At 42.3% G+C, this 23910-nt stretch overlaps 1 protein-coding gene across 2 annotated transcripts in view; it reads right to left on the bottom strand.

Moving 5' to 3' along the window:
* Window positions 1–23910, bottom strand: part of NPHS1 (NPHS1 adhesion molecule, nephrin) — a 387780-nt gene that overhangs the window by 247348 nt on the left and 116522 nt on the right. For both annotated transcript variants that reach the window (XM_030213102.1, XM_030213103.1), the window contains 4 exons: window positions 18443–18574; window positions 9082–9163; window positions 7929–8032; window positions 3449–3570 (listed from right to left, as the gene is read on the bottom strand). In XM_030213102.1, coding sequence (XP_030068962.1) covers window positions 3449–3570; window positions 7929–8032; window positions 9082–9163; window positions 18443–18574 — 440 coding nt within the window. The remainder of the gene's footprint in view (window positions 1–3448; window positions 3571–7928; window positions 8033–9081; window positions 9164–18442; window positions 18575–23910) is intronic.

Raw genomic sequence — 23910 nt, 5'->3', positions numbered from 1 at the left:
TCTGTCTGGATCTTCAACGCTTCTTCACATTTGGCAATCCTTTGTGCCTGCTGATTAACTTGAGGAGAAATTCTTGCACACATTGTGTAGATGGAGTCCAGGACTCCAGGCAACACAGGAACGCAATGTATATTGCCAGTTTTAACAAGTGGAGCAAATCAATACTCGGTCCAGGACCTTCACATATGTAATTTGAAGAAACTGTTTGTTTTGGGTGCAGGTCCTGGTCTGATTATTAATTTGCTCCACTTGTTACAACTGGTAATATACACTACGTTCCTGCGTTGTCAGCCATAAAATCAAATTCTTTTCAGATAAGTGCAGCACAGAGACTTTTGTAACTTTGTTTTGTTAGGGCACTGATTGAAATCATCTCATTGATTTATTCTTGTTTTTTGATGATATTTGTTGCCTTAATTGTATTTACATCAATAGTTTCTGTATGCACTTTGTAAGGTCTGCAAGCATGAGAACACAAGTGGTGCAATAATGGATCTTTACTCAGCCAGTCACTTATAATATGACTAATATGTGAACTGAGCCGTTCTTAAAAATTATATATAATATTTATTTTAAAATGTTTTCTTTTTCTTTTTTTATTTTATCTTTGTTTATTTTGGTTTCTTGGTTTTTGTTTAATATACCTAGTTATATGATAGTTAAATTTTAATGCCAAGAAGTGCAGAGTGATGCACTTGGGGTGCAGAAATCCAAAAGAGATGTACCAGATAGGTGGGGAGAGATTGGTAAGCTTAGCTCAGGAGAGGGATCTTGGGGTATTGGTGTCTGAGGATCTGAAGTTGACAAAACAATGTGACAAGTTGGTGGCCATGGCCAGAAGGATACTAGGCTGTATAGAGAGGGGTTTAACTAGTAGAAGAAAGGAGGTGTTGATGTCCTACTACAAGTCATTGGTGAGGCCCCACTTGGAGTATTGTGTTCAGATTTGAAGGCCGTATCTTACTAAGGATGTAAAAAGACTTGAAGTGAGGAGGAGTGGCCTAATGGCTAGTGCAGCAGGCTTTGATCCTAGCAACCTGGGTTCAATTCCCACTGCAGCTCCTTGTGACCTTGGGCAAGTCACTTAATCCTCCATTGCACCAGGTACAAAACTTAGATTGTGAGCCCTCTAGGGACAGAGAAAGTACCTGCATATAATGTGTACAGTGCTGTGTACATCTAGTACAGTAGCACTATAGAAAATCAGTAGTAGTAGTAGTAGTAAAGTGGCTCAAAGAAAAGCAAAAAAAATGGTATGGGATTTGCATTGCAAAACATATGAGAGAGACTTATTGACCTGAACATGTATACCCAGGAGGAAAGCGGTGATATGATACAGATGTTCAAATATTTGAAAGGAATTAATCTGCAAACAAACCTTTTCTAGAGACGGGAAGGTACTAGAACTAGAGGACATGAACTGAGGTTGAAAGGGGGCAGACTGAGGAATAATGTCTGGAAATATTTTTTCACGGAGACGGTGGTAGATACCTGGAATGCCCTCCCGCGGGAGGTGGTGGAGATGAAAACGGTACTGGAATTCAAAAAGGCATGGGATAAACACAAAGGAATTCTGTTTAGAAGGAATGGATCCAAAGAAGCTTAGCAGAGATTCAAAAGCAACACCAGCAATTGGGAAGCAAAGCAAGTACTAGGCAAACTTTCACAATCTGTGCTGTGATCGTGACTGGACAGATTCAGCTTAAGAAGTTGGAGAAAAGACCAGTGCTGGGCAGACTTCTATGGTCTGTGCCCTAATCATGGCTGAATAAATTTGGATGGGCAGGAATGGAGCTTTTCACGGGCTTCAACATTAAATTCAGAAATTTTACAACAAGGGCAGTGCTGTTCAAACTTCTACAGTCTATGCTCTGAAAATGGCAAGGACAAATCAAGGCCAGGTATACATATGAAGTATCACATACCATATATAATGAGTTTATCTTGTTGGACAGACTGGATGGACTGTACAGATCTTTATCTGCCATCATCTACTATCACTATGCTACTACATTACTATGTAGCCGCAGTGTGATGGAAGGAGACACCTTTGGATATTAAGTTTGAGCTAGATATCAGGGTGTTTAGCACAAAACGTTAAAAGAATGTGTGTTTCCTTTTGTATAGATGATGTAGAAAAGATTAAACAAGTAGGAACACACCATGGGGCTCATTTTCAAAAGAGAAAAACGTCCAAAAAGTGTCATAAAGCACCATTTGGACATTTTTCTTCTCAAAACATCCAAATTGGTATTTCAAAACCTATTTTGCAGACGTTTAATGCAATTTGTCTGCAGTGTGTCCAAACCACAAGGAGGCATGTTGGGGATGTTTCAAAGGCAGGATTAGGATGTGTCTAATATTTGGATGTCTTACAGCCATAATGGAACAAAACAAAAACGTCCAGGATTAAAACTAAGATGTTTTGATCTAGACCTGTATTCAGAATGAATAAGGCAGAAAAAGGTGCCCTAAATGACCAGATGACCACTGGAGAGAATCAGGGGTGACCCCTCAATACCCCCCAATGGTCGTTGACCCCCCTCCCACCTCAAAAAATGTGAATAAAAATATGACTTACCAGCCTCTATGATAGCCTTAGATGTTAAAGTCAGGTCTATTAGAGCAGCATGCAAGTCCCTGGAGTAGTGTAGTGGCCGGTGCAGTGCACTATGGAATGGGGGACTCAAGACCCTATCTCCCTCTACCTGTACACTTGTAGTGGAAACTGTGACACTTCCCAAAGTAACCAAAACCCTACTGTACCCACATATAGGTGGCCTCTTCACCCATAAGGGGGGGGGACAGTGTTTTGGCTGGGTTTTGGAGGGCTCAGGGGACAAGATAAGGGAGCAAAGGTGAGATGTGTACATGGGAGCATTTTTATGAAGTGCACAGAAGTGCCCTCTAGTGTGCCCCATTGCTCTCCTGGGATGTCTGGAGGACTAGTCTACTAAAAATGCTGGCTCCTTCTACATCCCAATGGCATGAAACTCTACATTTTGTATTTATTCGTTTTTCCGAAAATGGACCAAAATAACAAAACGTCCAAAGCACAAAACTTTGTTCAAAACAGTATTTTTTTTTTTTTAAAGACATTTTTCTTTTTTCGAAAATTATCTTCTTTCTTGTTCAGATTTTGGACTTTTTGTGCAAAATGTCTAAAATCGGACTTAGACGTCATATCAAAAATGCCCCTCCACGTCTCTCAAGCAGGTATAAATGTACACAGGTGAATTTCAGCCACAATTGTACAGATTTGGTGAAGCTGTGTTAAAGGGGCTTTGGCACCTGTGTGTCTTCTTAGAACACCCTCAAAACTGGCATCTCTTTGACCTCCCAACCTCAGATATGTGTTACAAAATTACCCCTGCCCCATATATGTTACTGAATTTGCAAATGTCACATTTGACAGCTATTCTCATTTTCATGTATCTTCCATCCTTACCTTTGACCACTGCAGAGTGGCCAGTGGGTTCCCGCTGTGGGAGATGCAGATCAGTTTGAGGATCTCTCCAGCTTTTACCAGTGGCTGCTTATAACCTTCAATGGTGGGGGCCAGTGGTGGGACTGTACAGAAAGAAAAAAAGAGGGAGCTTTATGGTTCAAAGCTACCAGACAGCCTTAGGACAAGTCAAGTCTCTCATGATTTGCCCACTTTAACACCGTGTGTAAAATAATAGGACCTCTTTTATTTTTCTCCATTTGGCTAGGTGTACAATAATAAAACTTGGTTCATAAAAAGGCCTAAAATAGACCTATAAAATTATCATGCAACAGATATGCAGCATGATAAATATTCCTTGTAAATTTCATTTAATAAAGGCGTGGAGTGGAGGAGTGGCCTAATGGTTGAGATCCTGGGAAACTGGGTTCAATTCCATCTGCAGTTCCGTGTGACCCTGGGCAAGTTACTTAGCTCTCCATTGCCCCAGGTACAATAGATTGTGAGTCTATTAGGGAAAATGTCAGTACCAGTAAATAAATTGTAAACTGCTTAGGTTTAGGAAGTATATAAATATTGAAAATAAATAAATATATCCTGGAGGAGTGTTTCTATGTTTGTTCCATTACCTCTCGCAAACAGGAGCTGAGTGGCCAAGGAACAGAGTAAATGATATCAGATTATAACAAAAGGGGCTCATCTAGTCTGCACATTACATATTCATCCTCTTTTGGTCAGTATGTGTATAAAATTCCCAGTACATCCCAGCATCATCTCTCCTTTTGCCCACGTCTTCCACCCAACCTCCCAACTCAAATCTAGCCGAAGCATACCCAGAATCCATCACCGTGCTGGCTTCCCCATGCTTTCTTGAAGCTCTGAGTCTACCACACTACTGCAGCTTAGGATTGTAACTGCCACTCCATACAGGTTACTCCAATTTGCTCTATTTCTATCCTCCAGCTCTCTGTGTTTATCCCATGGTTTTTTAAAATTCTGTTACAGATTTTCTTTTGAGTGGAGGAGTAGCCTAGTGGTTAGTGCAGTGGACTTTGATCCTGGGGAGCTGAGTTCAGTTCCCATTGCAGCTCCTTGTGACTCTGGGCAAGTCACTTAACCCTCCATTGCTCCTGGTACAAAATAAGTACCTGAATATATGTAAACCACTTTGAATGCAAAACCTCAGAAAGGTGGTATATCAAGTCCCATTTCCCTATCTCATCCTGAAGGATATTCCAGGCATTTACCACCCTATCTATGAAAAAGAAATCAAACAAAATAAAACATGGAAAAGAAAATAAGATGATACCTTTTTTATTGGACATAACTTAATACATTTCTTGATTAGCTTTCGAAGGTTGCCCTTCTTCCTCAGATCGGAAATAAGCAAATGTGCTAGCTGACAGTGTATTTGCTTATTTCCGATCTGAGGAAGAAGGGCAACCTTCGAAAGCTAATCAAGAAATGTATTAAGTTAAGTCCAATAAAAAAGGTATCATCTTATTTTCTTTTCCATGTTTTATTTTGTTTGATTTCTATTGATAACCTTAAGAGTGGACTAACACGGCTACCACACTCCTCTACTTATGAAAAAGAAAAAATCATGACATTGTTCCGGAGTATTCCTACTTAGATCTGAACATCATGATCTCAAATTCTATAGAAATTTTTCCTTCCATTAAAAAAGGGTAATTTCTTCTGCATGAATATCTTCAAGGTATTTAAGGGTCCAATATTCAAAGGAGACGATATACAGACCATGGGAGGCAGCCTAGCTAACTCCATTGATTGGCGGCAAACCCGGAAATTCAATTCCGGCCCATATCTGGTGACCAGCATTGAATTTCCTTTTTTGGGTCGCTGTGAACATAGCCGGTTATATGTTATAGCAGCCAAAGAGACCTGCTATTTATATGGGTCTATCTGGCCGCTAAATTTAGCTGGTCAGCCGATGAATATTGGTGCCAACTGGCTATGTTACGCAACACAGCTGGTGACAGGGCTAGCCACTAAGTGCTAATATTCAACCGAGATTGTCAGCTATCTTGTACTGAATATTAGTGCTTAGACTGCTTAAGGCTATGTAGCAGGGCCAGGAGCTGTTCCTGGTCGCTTAAGTAGCACTGAATATCAGAAGGAAAGTGATTTAACCAGGCAGGAGAAACCTAGCATCCCAGCCGCCGACACTCAGCAGGATTTAACCAGATATTGCTGCTGAATATCAGCTTTGACTGCCACGGCCCTGCCCAGTTGGTGCCAGGATGGCCCCCAGCCATATTCAGTGCTGGTACCCACTCAGTTAAGTGGTTAGATAGGACTGCACAAACTGACACATGCAATATATAGAATGTGAGTGATGGCACGGTGGGGTACTGATGCCTGGGAGTGAGTGAGAGTGATTGTTTACACTGTTATTTCTTGGTTGTTTTTGTTACGGTTCTATTATATATTGTAATTCTTTTCTTTTTCTTTTAATTAATTATATTATTAAGCGCTTTGCACTGTTCGTCAGTTAAGGTGGTATATCAGGGAGTTGAAGCCAGGATCTCCTGTTTACTAGGCAGGAGATATATAAGAGGAGATCCCAGGCAGGTGCTTTAACTATGAAGAGATCCTTTTACCAAGCTGAGGGAAAAAGGGCCCTGCGCTGGCGGCAGGGGTCATTTTTCCCGTACACCAGGGCCCTTTTTACTGCAGCGGGTAAAACCACCCCAGGCACACATGGCCATGTGATAAGAGAACTGAGGCACCACTGGCAGTTGAACTAAGCTATGGCACCATATATTTTATTTTTGTTATATTTGTACCCTGTGCTTTCCCACTCATGGCAGGCTCAATGCGGCAGGCAATGGAGGGTTAAGTGACTTACCCAGAGTCACAAGGAGCTGCCTGTGCCAGGAATCAAGCTCAGTTCCTCAGGACCAAAGTCCACCACCCTAACCACTAGGCCACTCCAAGCAATGGAGGGTTAAGTGACTTGCTCAGAGTCACAAGGAGCTGCCTGTGCCTGAAGTGGGAATTGAACTCAGTTCCTCAGTTCCCCAGGACCAACGTCCACCACCCTAACCACTAGGCCACTCCTCCACCATAGCTTAGTTGGTTAAAGCACCTGCATCCTAAACAGGAGATTCTGAGTTCAGCTCCCCCACTGGTGCCTCAGTTCTCCTTCCCTAAAGCCCCCTTTTCATGTGCATTGTCTGTAATAGAGGGCTATTAAGCCTTTCACCTTCATAGATCAGGGGTGGAAAAACAGAGATGATTAGTGGGTTTTAAAACATTTAGGAGTGGAGGCAGAGGCATATCTGGACTTCGGCGGGAGGGGGGGGCAGAGTGAGGGGGCATATTTTAGCCCCCCCCCCTGCCATTGCTGGATCCCCCCCCGCCACCAACTTTGACCACCCCCCTGCTGACGACCCTCTCCACCCCCCTCCCGCTGCCAACCCTCCCCTGCCGCCGTCGCCTACCTTTGCTGGCGGGGGGACTCCAATCCCCGCCAGCCGAGGTCCTTCCATTGCAAAGCTGGCGGGGGACCCCAACCCCCGCCAGCCGAGGTCCTCTCTTCTGTTGCAGCAAAGCTTCCTTCAGTTTCAAATTCTGAGTCTGACGTCCTGTCAGACTCAGAACAGGAAGCTTTGCTGCAACAGAAGAGAGGACCTCGGCTGGTGGGGGTTGGGGTCCCCCGCCAGCAAAGATAGGCGACGGCGGGTTGGCGGTGGGAGGGGGGTGGAGAGGGTCGTCGGCAGGGGGATCCAGGGCCAAATCTACAGGGACCCAGGCCCCCATGGCCCCACGCAGATACGCCCCTGAGTGGAGGAGTAGTCTAATGGTTAATACTGCAGGTGTTAATCCTGGGGATTGGGGTTCAATTCCCACTACAGCTCCTTGTGACCTTGGGCAAGTCATTTAACCCTCCATTGCCCCACATACAAAAACTTCAATTATGAGCCCTCTTGGTACAGGGAAAGTATCTGCATATAATGTGTACATCTAGAAGCACTATAGAAATAATTGTAGTAGCAATTGGCATGCCTAACTTTGCACTAAACAGCTTTATGCTAGAATTCTATAACAGCTTAGGTGCTCACAGAAGCCAATATACAATTGGTGCTAATGCACACCCCACTGTGATACCTATATGGTTTATTGAATTTAATATACCATCTTTCATGCAATGCAGAACAAGGCTTTTAACCATCAATCCTATAAAATAAAGAGGAAATGAATACCAAGGGTAGCAGGATGAAGAAGGGACAAAGCAGGCAGAAGTTGACTCCCACTGCCATAGGATTACTGCAACGAGAAGACTTGAGCAAAAGTTGGGCTTTTAATGACAATCTTGTCACCAATTTATAGAATTGCCCCGTAAGCTCTTTTCAGCTGGTGTAAGGCAGGATCACTACTGTATTTGTTCCCTGCTGCTCCCACCCCTGCAGTCATTCTGGTTGATGGAGTTTTCTTTTCCACAGCAGTCTACGGTACTCACACAGTACATTCATGATGAAACTGGTCACCAGTGGAGTCAAGGTGGCAGGGTTTGTGGCCCCACACTCCAGGAGTTTGCCATTATCAGTGCTTTGAGGGATGACTCTGATGATGGAGAGAGAGAAATGTATGAGAAATAGTTCAAGAGGAGGGAACAGGAGACATGGACATGACAAACAGAACCACCAAGCAGTCTACCTCCTGGTAAAAGACTTTTAGCCATGCCTAGTTTTTTAGTTTAAAGTCTTGTGCATTGTTGGGCCAATATTCAGCAGCAAAAAAAGAATCCAAGGCCCTCCAATTTTGCATGGTCAGGGAAGAGAGGTTGGGGTTGTGTGACAAAGAAGGGGCATCTGAGTCCCAGAACTAAAGGGGGGAGGGAATTAGGGGGGGGGGGGGGCGGAGAACTTCTGGATTTTTTTTTTTTTTTGTTATGCAGATCTGGGATGATATTCAGCCAGGGTCCACATAGCTAAGCACATGAATTTAGGACAAGTTTTGAGCTGTTCTAAATTTGCCTGATTAGCTAAGCAGGTGTTAGCACTGAATACTGCCTGCACAATACTACTCCTCCACAACGCTGCCTCCTGTTCAGCCCCTGACTTGCCCACTTTCTTGTTTGGCTGGTCAGAGCCGATACTCAACAGCATTGCCTTGTTAAGTGCAGCTGAAATTTGGTGGTTGGGCGGCCCTGAGTGATTTAAATGGGCAGGAGCCTCTTCTGCCCGCTTAAATTGCTTTGATTATTGGCCTGTGTGTTTTTTGCAGTCCATTTGAAATTTCACTATAGTTACCAAAATGCATGGGGAGCAGGGTAATAAAAATCCAGCACAGGTCTAAAGTTTCCCTCTAAGTACTAGGGGTGTACAGTTACAAACTTTTCATTTCATATTGTTTTGTTTGGTTATTCATTTGTATCTTTCTGTTTCATATTAAACAAAATAGTGCACATTATCACAAACCAAAACAATAGAAAAATGCACATCCCTGATAGGATGAGGGTCAATGGGTGTTAAGAGATCAGAAAGCATATGATAGGATGAGGGATCATAGCAGAGGCTCAAGGACAAAAGCCACACAGGAGCTATGGAACTCCACCAAGAAGAGGTCCTGTAAATGAAAATAGAAAAGACTTCAGAAATTAAAGACTCTACTTCACAGTTGCCTGAGTACTGGATAGCTTCTCGCTGGATCCAGATATGACATGGGACATCACACTGGAGAGTTCATTCCCACCTGCAGACACATGAAAACAAATAATAATAACACTGAATAGGGTCCTTCTCTATCATTCACAGTGTCCATAGATCTCAATTGATAAACCATAGGACTAGCCCAGTAGTGCAATAGCAAATACTGTGCACTGCCATGAAGAAGGATTTGGGTTTGATTTCTGTTCCTCAAGTTCAGCCAGGGTGGTGGCTGCTGCTGAGGCAGTGCTCACAGCCCTGCAGAGAATGAAGTTTCACTTGTTTGCACAAAGCTGACATAGAGAGTAATTAAAGAACTTGTAAACCATTAAAATACCAGCCCATATATATGTACACACTCTGGCCGATATTCAGCCTCCAGGAGGCAGGCCGGCTAAATGCTGCGATTATTGTTTCCAGTGACCAGCACTGAATAGCTGGGGGGGGGGTTGGCCATCTTAAACTTAACCAGCCAAGTTAATATTCAGCGCTGGTCAGTTAAGTTTTATAGTGGCCAAAGATAAGCCTGCTATTTGGGAGGCCAGATTTGGCTGCTAAACTTAGCCAGCAAAGCACTGAATATTAGCAGTTAGTCAGTTAGCCACTATACACTAAGCACTAATATTCAGTGAAGATAACCAGCTATCCTGAGTTGCCAGAAGCTGTTCCTGGCCAGTTAAATAGTGCTGAATATCGTCCATACTGAATTTCCGCCTCAGCAAATACGTGCATATCTCATAGGACCAAATTTATAAATAGCGCCTTAAAAATTGGCGCTGAAAATCCATGTGCTTAAAGCGATTCTATAAACTACGCCAATATGCTCACGTGCCATTCTTACAACTAAAATTTAGGCGCACCCATTTAGGCCACCTAAAACCAGGCCTAAATACTTGTGCCTAACTTAGATGCAGACTGGATGTATTCCATAATAGTGTGCATAGTTTTTTGAAATACCCACAACCCAACCATTCCACACCCATGGCCACTCCCCTTTTTCAGCAGCACACATTAGAATTTACGCAAAACACGTTGTAGAATATGCCTAGAAAGTTGTGTGTGTAAATTCTAATTAAAACCAATTAGGGCTCAGGGAGAACTTGGCCTGGCAAGGGGGGGGGCAGTATTTCTAATTTGTACTCAGCTCTGTTGTTGTGTTCTACCCCCCTACACCGATATATATCTAAGTGGGAGGGGGATTTGCATACTACCTTTCCATCTGAGGCTTGGGAAAAAGGATTTAAATAACTGTTTAAAACTTCAGTGGCAAGTAACCTCTCTGTAAATGGTTTTTAAGTTGTTTATATCATTGATACTATACTCTCGAGAGGTTAAAAAAAAACAATGTATCCTCTGGGTTCTGAGCAATGTTAGAAGAATTGCAGGGAAAGGGGTACGTTTTTTCATATATGGTGGACAAGTACTGTGCTTCAGTGTTACTGGACATCCGTTTTGGACTTGGTGCAGCAGGTACTACTAAAACCTTATCTGTGGTGGGGAGAGTGTTGCCTGTTGCATTTCAAGCCTGTGGACATCACTGTAGAACAACATACATTGGCTCTACTTTCTTTACAGCAGCTAACTTGGCTTTGGCACGCCACTGGAAACAAAAGACATTGCCACATATTATTCAAAAGTGGGTTTTCTTTTTCAAATATCCACATTGACTGCATTGAGACATGGTTTTGTTGTCTTTTTCATTGGTGATCTTAATCGGGTCTGTGAACCAAGTGAAAGTGGCATTGTGACTCCAAGGGGGAGGGTTCGGGAGGGTCTTGTGTTTGTAGTGGTTATTGCGCTATTATTTTCGCTGTTGTTTGTGGTACCTTTTTGCAATAAACTGTTAATTTTTTTTAAAGCCAATTAGTGCCGCTCATTGGTGGTTAAATATTAATTGAAGGATAGGAAACAGAGAGTGGGCTTAAATGGGCAGTATTCACAATGGAGAAGGGTAGTTAGTAGGGTTCCTCAGGGGTCTGTGCTAGGACTGCTGCTTTTTAATATATTTATAAATGATTTAAAGATGGGAGTAACTAGCGAGGTAATTAAATTTGCTGATGACACAAAGTTATTCAAAGTCGTTAACTCGTGACAGGATTGTGAAAAATTACAAGAGGACCTTACGAGACTGGGAGACTGGGCGACTAAATGGCAGATGACGTTTAATGTGAGCAAGTGCAAGGTGATGCATGTGGGAAAAAAGAACCCGAATTATAGCTACGTCATGCAAGGTTCCACGTTAGGAGTTACGGACCAAGAAAGGGATCTGGGTGTCGTCGTCGATAATACACTGAAACCTTCTGCTCAGTGTGCTGCTGCGGCTAGGAAAGTGAATAGAATGTTTGGTATTATTAGGAAAGGTATGGATAACAGGTGTGAGGATGTTATAATGCCGTTGTGTCGCTCCATGGTGCGACCGCACCTTGAGTATTGTGTTCAATTCTGGTCGCCGCATCTCAAGAAAGATATAGTAGAATTGGAAAAGGTGCAGCGAAGGGCGACTAAAATGATAGTGGGGATGGGACGACTTCCCTATGAAGAAAGACTAAGGAGGCTAGGGCTTTTCAGCTTGGAGAAGAGACGGCTGAGGGGAGACATGATAGAGGTATATAAAATAATGAGTGGAATGGAATAGGTGGATGTGAAGCGTCTGTTCACGCTTTCCAAAAATACATACTAGGACTAGGGGGCATGCAATGAAACTACAGTGTAGTAAATTTAAAACAAATCGGAGAAAATATTTCTTCACCCAATGCATAATTAAACTCTGGAACTCGTTGCCGGAGAACGTGGTGAAGGCGGTTAGCTTAACAGAGTTTAAAAAGGGGTTAGACGGTTTCCTAAAGGACAAGTCCATAAACCACTACTAAATGGACTTGGGAAAAATCCACAATTCCAGGAATAACATGTATAGAATGTTTGTACGTTTGGGAAGCTTGCCAGGTGCCCTTGGCCTGGATTGGCCGCTGTCGTGGACAGGATGCTGGGCTCGATGGACCCTTGGTCTTTCCCAGTGTGGCATTACTTATGTACTTATGTACTAATTATCGGTGCTGATTGGCTTGATAATCAATTAAGTTGTGTGTGCAATTTGGTCATGCGCTGCACAACTTATGTTCCATCAGTGTCGCTATGATCATATTAGCCCTCTCCTCAAGTCACTTCATTGGCTCCTTATCCGTTTACACATACAGTTCAACTCTTTTTAATGACTTACAAGTGCATTCACTCTGCAGCTCCTCAGTACCTCTCAACTCTTATCTCTCCCTACACTCCTCCCCGGGGAATTTATTTATTTATTTATTTATTGCATTTGTATCCCACATTTTCCCACCTCTTTGCAGGCTCAATGTGGCTTACAATACATCATGATAAGTGGAAATATAATTAGAAATATACATCCAATGGTACAGAAGGGTCTTGGGTAGCATTATAATAAAGAACATGACAGTAATATAGCAGCAGATATGTTGAGACAGTTCTGAACATATGTGGAGGATTTGTATATGTTCATATTTGCTAATCTTTGTGGTATGCCTTGTTAAAGAGATGGGTCTTCAGTAGCTTGCAGAAGTCGGTTAGTTCGTAGATCGTTTTTAGGCTGCGCGGCAACGCGTTCCATAACTGTGTGCTCAGGTAGGTAAAGTTAGATGCATGCATTAATTTGTATTTTAGACCTTTGCAGGTTAAGGAATGTGCAGGATGATCTTTTAGCATTCCTGGGTGGTAAGTCTATCAGGTCTGACATGTAGGCTGGTGCATCTCCGTGAATGATTTTTTGAACTAGGGTGCATATTTTGAACGTGATGCGTTCTTTAAGTGGGAGCCAGTGTAGTTTTCCTTGTAGAGGTTTAGCACTTTCATACTTTGTTTTACCGAATATGAGTCTAGCTGCTGTGTTCTGGGCTGTCTGAAGCCTCTTGATTATTTGCTCTTTGCAGCCGGCGTAGAGTGCATTGCAGTAGTCTAGATGACTGAGCACCATTGATTGTACCAGGTTGCGGAAAACAGTTCTTGGGAAGAAAGGTCTTACTCTCTTTAATTTTACACATTGAGTGGAACATCTTCTTGGTTGTGTTTTTCACGTGACTCTCAAGTGTTAGGTGTCGATCGATGGTGACTCCAAGACTTTTTAGGGTGTTCGAGATTGGTAGGTTCAGATTTGGTGTGTTGATGGTAGTGAGTATTAGGCATTGGGTTTTTTCTACATTAAGTTTCAACTGAAATGCATCCGCCCATGAGTGCATGATATGGAGACTTTGGTTGATTTCATTGGAGATTTCCTTTAGATCTTGTTTAAATGGGATGTAGATCATTACGTCGTCTGCATATATATATGGGTTGAGGTTTTGGTTTGATAATAGTTTGGCCAAGGGTATCATCATTAAGTTGAATAGAGTCAGCAAGAGAGGGGATCCCTGTGGAACTCCGCATTCAGGTGTCCATGTGGCTGAAGTAGTCGAGTTAGATGTCACTTGGTATGATCGTGTGGTTAGAAATCCCTTGAACCAATTGAGAACATTGCCTCCAATTCCGAAGTACTCAAGGATGTGTAGTAGTATTCCATGATCAACCATGTCAAAAGCGCTTGACATGTCAAATTGTAGGAGTAGTATGTTCTTTCCTGTTGCAATTATTTGTTTGAATTTGGTCATAAGTTTGCCTTATGGTACATTTGTATTTTCTTTGGAGTGGAGGAGTGGCCTAGTGGTTAGGGTGGTGGACTTTGGTCCTGGGGAACTGAGGAACTGAGTTCGATTCCTGGCACAGGCAGCTCCTTGTGACTCTGGGCAAGTCACTTAACCCTCCATTGCCTGCTGCATTGAGCCTGCCATGAGTGGGGTACAAATGTAATAAAAATAAATAACTAGTACTGTTTCAGTACTGTGGTTAGACCTAAATCCTGACTGGGAGTCGAGAAGTACTGAGAATTTGTATAGACAGTCTGTAAGTTGTTTGGTTGCCATCCCTTCCGTTAGTTTGATTATTAAGGGAATGGATGCTACTGGCCTTTAGTTGGTTATTTCACTTGCACTTTTCTTTGCGTCTTTAGGTATGGGGGTGAGTAGTATGTTTCCTTTCTCCTTCAGGAAAATTCCATTTTGTAACATGTAATTCAAGTGTTTCGTTATGTCTGTTATAAATTGTTGAGGAGCAGATGTCATAAGGTTGTTTGGACTTATGCCTAGTTTGCAGTTAGATTTGGCAAATCTTTTGAGCGTTTGGGAAATGGTATCCTCTGTTAATGTCTCGAAGTTGGTCCATATTCTGTCTGCTGGGTATACGCCAGGGTCTGGATCTAAACAGTCAAGGAGTTCAGCAAAGTCCATGTTACTGACAGGTATCTTGAGTCGCAATTGTACGATTTTCTCCTTGAAGTATCTCGCGAGATTGTCTACTCCTGGTGTATCTTTATTGTTGGTTGTGACTACTGAAGTATCTAGTAGTTTATTCACGAGTTGGAAGAGTTTATGTGTGTCCTTGTAATCTGGTCCAATTTCATTTTTGTAATATAATCTTTTAGTTTGCCTTATGGTATATTTGTATTTTCTTTGGAGTTGTTTTCAGGCTTTGAGTATGGGGTCGTCTTTCTTTTTTTTCCATGCACATTCTAACCTTCTAACTTGTGTTTTGAGTTTTTTCAGTTCCTCATTGAACCAAGGTATTGAATTCTTTCTGTGTGAGGTTCTGGTTTGGATTGGTGCAATATTGTCTAATATGGATCTGCATCTTTCGTCCCATTCTTGGAGGAATTGGTTTGTGTCTGTCTTTATTGCCCATCCGTTATAGTAGATTTGTTGCCAGAATATTACCGGATCTTTTTTCCTCTTGTGGTGTAGGTTTTACGTTCTTGTTTGTTCTGTAAGTCTTTTGTTCTCCATTGGAGGGTGATGTTTGCTTTATAGTGATCAGTCCACGGTGCGGGTGTCCATTTTGTGTCTATCAGTGTAAAGTTTGAGTCAGGATCGAGTTTGTATGTGACAATGTCTAGTGTGTGTCCTTTGATGTGTGTTGGCTGCGTGTTTGTCCTTTGGAGATCCCATAATTGTAGGAACTCTTCACATTCTTGGGTGCTTGTTGAGTTGAGATCTTCAAGGTGCAGGTTGATATCTCCTATTATGATAAGATTTGAGGTAGAGATGCAAGTGTTTGAGATAAAGTCCATAAAGTGTATTTGGGAATCTTGCCAGTTGCCTGGTGGTCTGTAAAGCAGGACAGCGTTAAGGTGTTCCTGCAAGTTTGGGTGATTAATTCTTACTGAAGCGATTTCAAGTTGTGGTAGAATGGATTTGGCTGTGGCCGTGATGGTGAATTTGGATTTGTATTTTATGGCTATTCCTCCTCCTCTTTTTCCGTTTCTTGTCCAGTGGGTAATTTTGTATCCTGGTGGACATAGATCTAAGAATATGGGGTCTTTAAGGTCGTGAATCCAGGTTTCAGTGATGAATAGGAGGTCAAGATTGTCTGTAGTGATCCAGTCTGTTATAATCTCTGTTTTATTTACTACTGACCTGGCGTTTACATATCCCATTTGGATTGGCTGGTAAGGTACAGTTTGGGACATGGATTTGTTAATTTTTATTAGTTGCCTATTTTCTTGGTATCTGGTTCTGTTGTGTCCTTTCTTCCCTTTCTGTTGGTTACTTCCGAATGTATTTGTTTTTCCTTTTAATTAGTTGTTATTCTTTTGGTCTGGTGAGTTGTAATTGGGTTGTTTGTAAGGTTTGTGTGCTGTATTGGTTTGTATTGTTGTTTATATTGGGAGTGGTTCATGCGTGGTAGATTCCATTCATCAGGTAAATCTGTCTTATCTGTACCATTCTCCTCCACTGTCAACTCCAGACTCTGTACCTTTTATCTTGTTGCACGGTATGCCTGGAATAGACTTTCTGAATCAGTATATCAAGCTCCATCTCTGGCCATCTTCAATTCTAGGCTAAAAGCCCACCTTTTAGAGGCTGCTTTAAAATCCTAACTCCTATTCACTTGTTCAGTGTCCATATCTGTTTCATCATTCCCACCTTAGTAATTCCCTTATCCCTTGTTTATCCTGTTTGTCTGTGCTGATTAGATTGTAAGCTCTGTGAGCAGTGACTGTCTCTTCATGTTCAATTGTACAGCACTGCATACGTCTAGTAGTGCTATAGAAATGATAAGTAGTAGTAGTAAGGCACCCTTTATAGAATTTGGGGGATAGTGCATATACATAGGCAGAGTCTGGGCAGACTACTAAGTTAGTCATGTAATATGGAATAATATAAGTTATGTGCGTATCACTGGAGCTTAAGTACACATACTTACACCAGCCATACGTGCACGTGCCTAAGTTATATGTGCATACCTTGCCTGTTACACTACTGTTCTATAAAGGAAAGTAGGCACCTACAATCCTGTACAGAATAGGCTATTACCAGCTGCTCCCTAGGCACCTAAGGTGAGAACCTATTCTGTAACAGCATGTGGGCACCCATATTCCATTATAGAATATTAGCATAACCCAGTATTGTTGCACCTTCCATTTACATGCCCACAATTATACCAGTGATAGATCTGCTGTAACCGTGGTTATGTAAATATGGTAGGGACATGTGTAACCTACAGTATTCTATAAGTGTGAGACTAGCCTGTATCTCACATATACACACAAGGAGTGACACAGGCTGCACATACTGCAGCAGGACATGTTTATCCACTCCTACCCTAGCTAAGATAATATTTAATCATCCCTCTGACCTCATGTGCAACTTTCTTCAAATTAGTCCCCTTATTTTCTAATTCCTCTTACTCTCTTACCTATCTATATGTTCCATCTTTGCTTATACCTTACGCCAGTAGATACCCACAATGAATATGCATGAAATTGATTTGCATACACTGCCTCCATTATATGCAAATGTCTATCATGCATATTCATTGTGGATATCCTGAAAACTTGACTGGCAAGGGGGTACTCCAGGACCAACTTGGGAAACACTGCCCTACGCCATCTATTACAATTTTTTATTACATATTGTGTTGACATTGTAAGTAGTATACTATGCCACTTATGTATGCCCTAGAATAACACGCAAAGTGCTGTGCCTGTACTTTCACGGATAAATGTTGTGATAAACACAGGACTGCCCTACCCTGAGGAGGCTGCCAGAGGGCACTCTCCTAGGGAAAAGACTGGAAAATGCCCTGATCTGGTCACTAGAGGAAGCCAAAAGGGGTACATCCATGTAATGACCTGAAGGGACAGCAAGGGGGTGCTCATGGTAAAGGACCTGCCCTTTCCTGAAGAGGCCACCAGGAGGATCTCTCAGAGTAGGTGAGGGAAAGGTGGAGAGAGTTCTGGGCCTGGATCTTTCAGTTATAGAACTGCCATTTCCATGTGTACACATGTATCACAATTCTGCCCAAACTATTCCTACAGTATGCCTATGCATAAATATAGCTGGTCTCTATGCACCTGCCTTTTCTGCGTGTATACCTTTGTGCAGTTTTTAATAGGCATTTTCCATAGGGATATGCACTCATTTGAATTGAAATAGGAAATACCAACAACATACCCTGTGTCTCTTCATATTGTTTTCAAAATGGAATGGAATAATAGAAAAACCCAAAATGTAGTCAGAAACGCACACTGTCCCTACTTTGTGTGCACTGTTCCAAGACGACCTATTTTTACATAGTGCATGCTGTATAAGAAGAGCATGCACTACGTAGAACGGTACACACTAATGACAGAAATACCTGAAATGAAATATTTCTTAAACAAAGCAGAATCAATCTTTTAAAAAACATGGGAACAATGGAAAAAGTGAAACAAGACAAAAACATTTCCAATGCACATCCCTAATTTTCCAGAATACTTCTCTCCCCTTCCTCAGTAACCACTAACTTCTCCTTTTCCTAAGGGATCCCACAGGAAAAGGAGAAGTTAGTTGTTTACTGAGGAAGGGCAGACTGAATGGGCCATTTGACCCTTATCTGCTGTCATGTTTCTATGTGTAAAACAAGCTTTACATGTGGAAATGCTTTTTAAAATCGCCCTCATACTCTTCAGTTAGTGTGTTAGTTGTACATGACAGATATAACTGAATTAACTGACCCAGACTGGATATTGACCTGGGCTTGTATGATCTTATTATGCAGAAGTGTAAATCAGGTAGCTGTTTTGGCTCTATTTAAACATCTCTGATTAAATCCTTCTTTATACTAGAGTTGACTCATACTCTGTAGGGCTTTTTAACCACCTGATTCTTGAGGGAAAAGTATCTATCATTCTCCCTTCCCCACTTCGCTATCCCTCATCCCTCCAACCCTACAGATGTGTACTTACTTTTGGTGAGTGTGATATCAGATGGAGGTTTTGAATCAGAGGCACTGCAGGTCACGCTGTATTCCAACCCTGCTACCCAGGTCACCACACTGTCAGCCTCATACTCTTCGATGTGCGGTTTCTTTGGAGGGACTGCAGGAATGAGAGTTGTACTATGAAATCTTTCTGCCCTCTTAAAGAACTAAAATGTGATTATTCCTTGTGATCCTGTGATGAATGGTTGGATATGCAAGGGATGAAGAGATATTGAGATGGCAGAATGGAGAGATGAATGTAGGAACAGAAGAGCTCTATTAAAAGATGGATTAATAGATAAGTGAATGCATAACATAGGTGAATGAGAGTTAGATGAATGACAGATTTGTAAGATATAAGTGGGAAAGTGACAGTACAAAGGATTTGAAGCATAGATGCATTTTTGAAGAGAAAGAAATGGTTGGATGCAGGGCCATGCCTAGGGTCTCTGGCACACCCCTGCAGACTATCAGTTGGCGCCCCCCCCCCCGTGAAAATGATCGCTCACCACTTGCTACACTGACAGGAATTGTCAGCAATATTCTTAGAAACAAATTGCTATACATTGCAAAATAAGATAGCAGATGTAAATTCTCAAAGTGGACATATTCCAAACGCTAAAATAAAAATAAAATGATTTTTTTTTTTAATTTGTAAATATTTATTGATTTTGTATATTAACAAACATATTGCTTATCAAACAATCAATCACTGACACAATCCAAAATATTCCCCTCCCCCTCCCCCCCCCAAGCAAGTTATACATTTAATTTTTTATGTCATGTGAGTTAAATTCCGATATTCAGTCCATAACTCTGAGGATTCATTATAACGTCCCAATCTCTTGTCCGTAAGTTTCTCCATTTCACCGATCAAAAATAGCTTCAAGAGCCAGTCCTCTTCCGAGGGTGCCTCTAATTGCTTCCAATGCCTTGCTATGACAGTTTTTGCTGCTGCTGCACACATTCTTTTAAACCGGCTCTGCCATTTAGCTCCTTGTCTATTACCCAATCCAAGCAGACACCATTGAGGTTCGCACGGGAATGGCTTCCCCGTGAGGGCTGCTATCTTTGCAGCAACATTTCCCCAGAAGACCTGTATTTTTGCACAGGACCACCAAATATGTAGATAGGTCCCCTCCTCGTCTTCACATCTCCAACACCATTGTGAAGTCCCTAGAAACATAACATGCAATCTGTGTGGGGTATAATACCATCGTGACAAGATTTTAAAAGCATTTTCCTTTATCAGCACACAGGTTGAGGCTTTAGTAACTTCAACTAGAATCGCCTTCCACTCGTGTGCTGTAAATTCCCTTTGCAAGTCCCGTTCCCACTGAAGCATATAAGGACATTTCTCAAAGGTCCTACCCCTTAAAAATCTATACAATATAGAGATAGTACCTTTCATTTTCCCCAAGGAGCCCCATAAGTTCTCCAGTCCCTCATACTCCTCCGGATCCACCTTCAACCACCCTTGTGTTTGTATATAATGTTTAACTTGTATGTAGAAGAATTGTTCAGTGTCTAAAATCCCATTTTGCTCTTTAAGCTCTGCAAAGGGAACCATTTGTCCATCATCCAGTAGATCTCTAAAACAGATTATCCCCTTCTCTACCCATCTCCTCGCCACCAGATGACCCATCCCTATCTGAAACCCTGGTTCCCCCCCAATGTGTGCATAAGATGAAGTAAGCCTGGACCACCACAATTTACTTCTAACCACTGCCCACAATATTAAGAGGTGTTGCACGAATGGGTTGGAAGTCAATGTTGTGTATGTCCTACGTGGAAAGGAGGCCCAGAGTATTGATTTTAAACAATGGTTCGGCACCATAGATTGATCAAGTTGGGCCACCACTGAAAGCCTGTCTTGGCTCCATGCGGAGATAAACTTTAATTGAGCAGCCCAGTAATACCATTTGAGGTTTGGAACCCCTCGTCCCCCCAAATCCACTGACATCCATAACAACTTTCTGCTTTGCCTAGGCGCTTTGCCCTCCCAAATAAATCTCAAAAGAGCTCTCTGCAATTTCTCCAACTCCCCCTTAGGCACCAATATTGGTAATGTCTGAAAGAAGAATAGCACTCGAGGTAAAATATTCATTCGAACAACTGCTATGCGCCCCCACCACGACAGCCATTTCCCCGTCAATGCTTCCATGTCTGTTCGCACCTGTTGAAAAAGTGGTATATAGTTCAGATTAAATAATTGTGAAATCTCTATAGGTATCCTGACCCCCAGATATTTAATCTTATCTTGCCGCACACGAAACGGGTATGTTCGCATGAGCTCTTGCATCCAGGCCTGTGTGATGGAAACCCCCAACAGCTCCGATTTGTCATAATTGATCTTAAAGCCTGACATGCGTCCATACTCTGCTAAAGCTACCATCAGATTTGGGAGGGTCAATGCAGGGCTTCCCACAAAAAATAACACGTCGTCCGCAAATAATGCTAATTTATGTTCTACAGTCCCGATTACTATCCCTTTTACATCCGCAGATTCTCGAATCTTCTGCGCTAACGGCTCTATATAGAGCGCGAAAAGCAGTGGAGACAATGGGCAGCCCTGGCGAGTTCCACGTTCTATCTGAAATGTCGACGTGTACCCACCATTGATTTTTAATCGAGCTATTGGCCTTTCATATAACCTATGAAGCCATCCCATTAGACCAGTCCTAACTCCCATATGTTCCATAACTTCTCAAAGATAGGGCCACTCCACCCTATCAAATGCTTTTTCTGCATCTGTACTTAGTAAAGTGACCGGTATAGCCTGTCTCTTAGCCTCCCATATAACATGCAGTGTACGACGTACATTATCCGCTACCTGTCGGCCCTTAACAAACCCAGATTGGTCAGTATGTACTAATTTTGGTAGAATTGCACCTAGCCGATCTGCCAATACTTTAGATAATATTTTTATATCTAAATTGATCAGCGAGATTGGTCTATAGGACCCACATATAGCCGGGTCCCTTCCTGGCTTTAATAGCAGAGATATTCCCGACTCATGCATACTAATGGGCAATGACTGACCATCAAAACAAGCATTACCCACTCTCATCAACAAAGGTCCCACTTCCCCCGCGAAAAGTTTGTAAAATTTGGCGGAGTAGCCATCCAATCCAGGGGCCTTTCCTCCCTTAAGATTCTTGATGACTCCTGTGATTTCATCAAGACGAAATGGAGCTTCCAGCTTACGGCTCTCCTCGCTAGTCAGTTTGGACAGCCCAAGTCCCTCAAAACTCTGTCGAACCTCAGCAGCTTCCAACCTTAATTCTCTTTTATAGAGCTCTTTATAAAAAGTTAGAAATTGAGTTCTAATTTCGTCATCCCTGTAACATAGCTGGTCCCCTGGGCCTTTAATTTTTGTAATGGTATGATTTCTCTGCCTAGCCTTAAGGCAATTGGCCAGCATTTTCCCTGACTTATTACTATATTCATAAAATTTATGTTAGAGAAGCTTCCTCATAAATTCCACCCGCACTACTTGTAATTTTTCTAGTTACATCCGGCACCTCTTGAGCTCTTGCAGGTCTTGTGCCAAACCCCCCGCCTGATGTTGTCTTTCCAGATGAACCAGTCTAGATCTCAAATTGAGTTCCGCTGCTTCCCTGGCGCGCTTTCTACGAGCCCCCCACTTTATGAGATGCCCTCGTACTACCACCTTCAGTGCATCCCATAGAGTCCCATCCGAAACCTCCCCCGTGTCATTGCTTGTACAGTAAGTCTGGATCACTTTACGAATATCTGCACAAATTCTGTGATCCCCCAGTAATGACTCATTTAATCTCCAGAAGAGGAGCCGATCCTCCTCCCTCCACCCCTTCAGTTCAAGATCTACTGGAGCATGGTCTGAAATATTAATGGGGCCAATCTCAGAATCTAACACACTATCCCAGAGTGTGCGACTACACCAAATCATATCTATTCTGGTATATGTGGTTTGTGAGTGAGAAAAAAATGTATATGTCTTTTGGCCTGGGTGTCTGAGCCTCCAAACTTCAACTAAATCTAACTGTGAGGTCAACTGTTTTAGTTTTTTACTGTGGGTCACATTTATACTACCTCCTCCTCTAGAATGGTCCATTGGTGACATACATGTATTAAAATCACCTCCTAAAATCATATGACCTTGTTGGAATTGGGAAAGCTCCTCTGTCATCTTATCAAAAAAGTCCCCCTGCCCCATATTCGGAGCATATACATTCACAATGGTCACAGGCTTTCCATATATAAGTCCCTTTACCGCCAAACATCTGCCTAGATCATCTTTATAAATATCATCAATTATAAATGGTATACCCTTCCGAACATAGATTACAAGCCCTCCCACTTTTCCTCCCCTTTTATCAAAATGGGCTATACAATCAGCAAAAGCTTTGTGTTTGAGCAAATGGGCGTCACCACTCCTAATATGTGTTTCCTGTAGCATTACTATGTCCCAATGAAGCCGTTGCACCTCTCGAAATACAAGACTGCGTTTTGATGGGGAATTCAACCCATTGACATTCCATGTACCCACTCTTAGCCCCTGACCCCCCTTCCCCTCCCCTCCCCCCCTGAAGTAGCTGGTATAAAACCTGCCAGCTAATGGTTCTGAGGAAGTAACTCCTCGCCAGAGCAGACTATTATTAGACTGCATATGAAAAACCCAACTGCTATAAACTGTTCCTATCTTTATCCCTCTCTCTTATCTTGTAATACATATTCTTAATATTATTGCTAGCCAACATAAAACATATTTATTAACAGCATTTCAGGAGCGACATGAAACTGTCACCTAATATAAACATATTCAACCAACTGGTTATATAATTAACACTATATGATATGCATCCAGTTCTCACGATCATGTGCTCAAGTCCCGCTCCTCTTTGGAGATCCCCGAGGACCTGATTCCTTTCTGGATCCCACTCTCTGCCATGTAGGTACCATGCGTGACTGAGTCATAATTGTAGAGGTTGGTCCAGAAGCTTCTGGTGGCAAATCCTTACAGCCCAGATCCTTCAATATAGTCCACGCTTCTCCTAACCGCGACACCCTCCGGGATTGACCTCCAACTGTAAATTGCAATCCGAAGGGAAAAGTCCATCTATATCTAATGCTGGAGTGTTGAAGATACTGAGTAAGATCTTTAAATGCCCTTCTCCGTTGGAGGGTGCCTGATGCCAGATCTTGAAATATCGTAATTTTCTGGTTTTCCCAGAGGACCTCTCCCTTAGCTCTTGCTTTTCTTCAAATCATGTCCTTGATTGTATAACTTGAAAAGCAGACGACTATATCTCGAGGTTGGGAGGACCGCCTGGGTCCCAGGCTTCTATGTACTCTGTCAAACTGGATTGCAGAGTCTCCTTGTTCCTGCTGAGTCTCTCCAATCTCTCCCAGAATAAGAGCACATATTTCTCTAATGATTTTAGCACAATCCATATTTTGATCAGTATCCGG

The sequence above is a fragment of the Microcaecilia unicolor genome, chromosome 8 (assembly GCF_901765095.1).
Source record: "Microcaecilia unicolor chromosome 8, aMicUni1.1, whole genome shotgun sequence".
NCBI lineage: Eukaryota > Metazoa > Chordata > Amphibia > Gymnophiona > Siphonopidae > Microcaecilia > Microcaecilia unicolor.
Note: the sequence above shows the minus strand (reverse complement) of the source record. Positions and strands in the feature narration are given on the sequence as shown.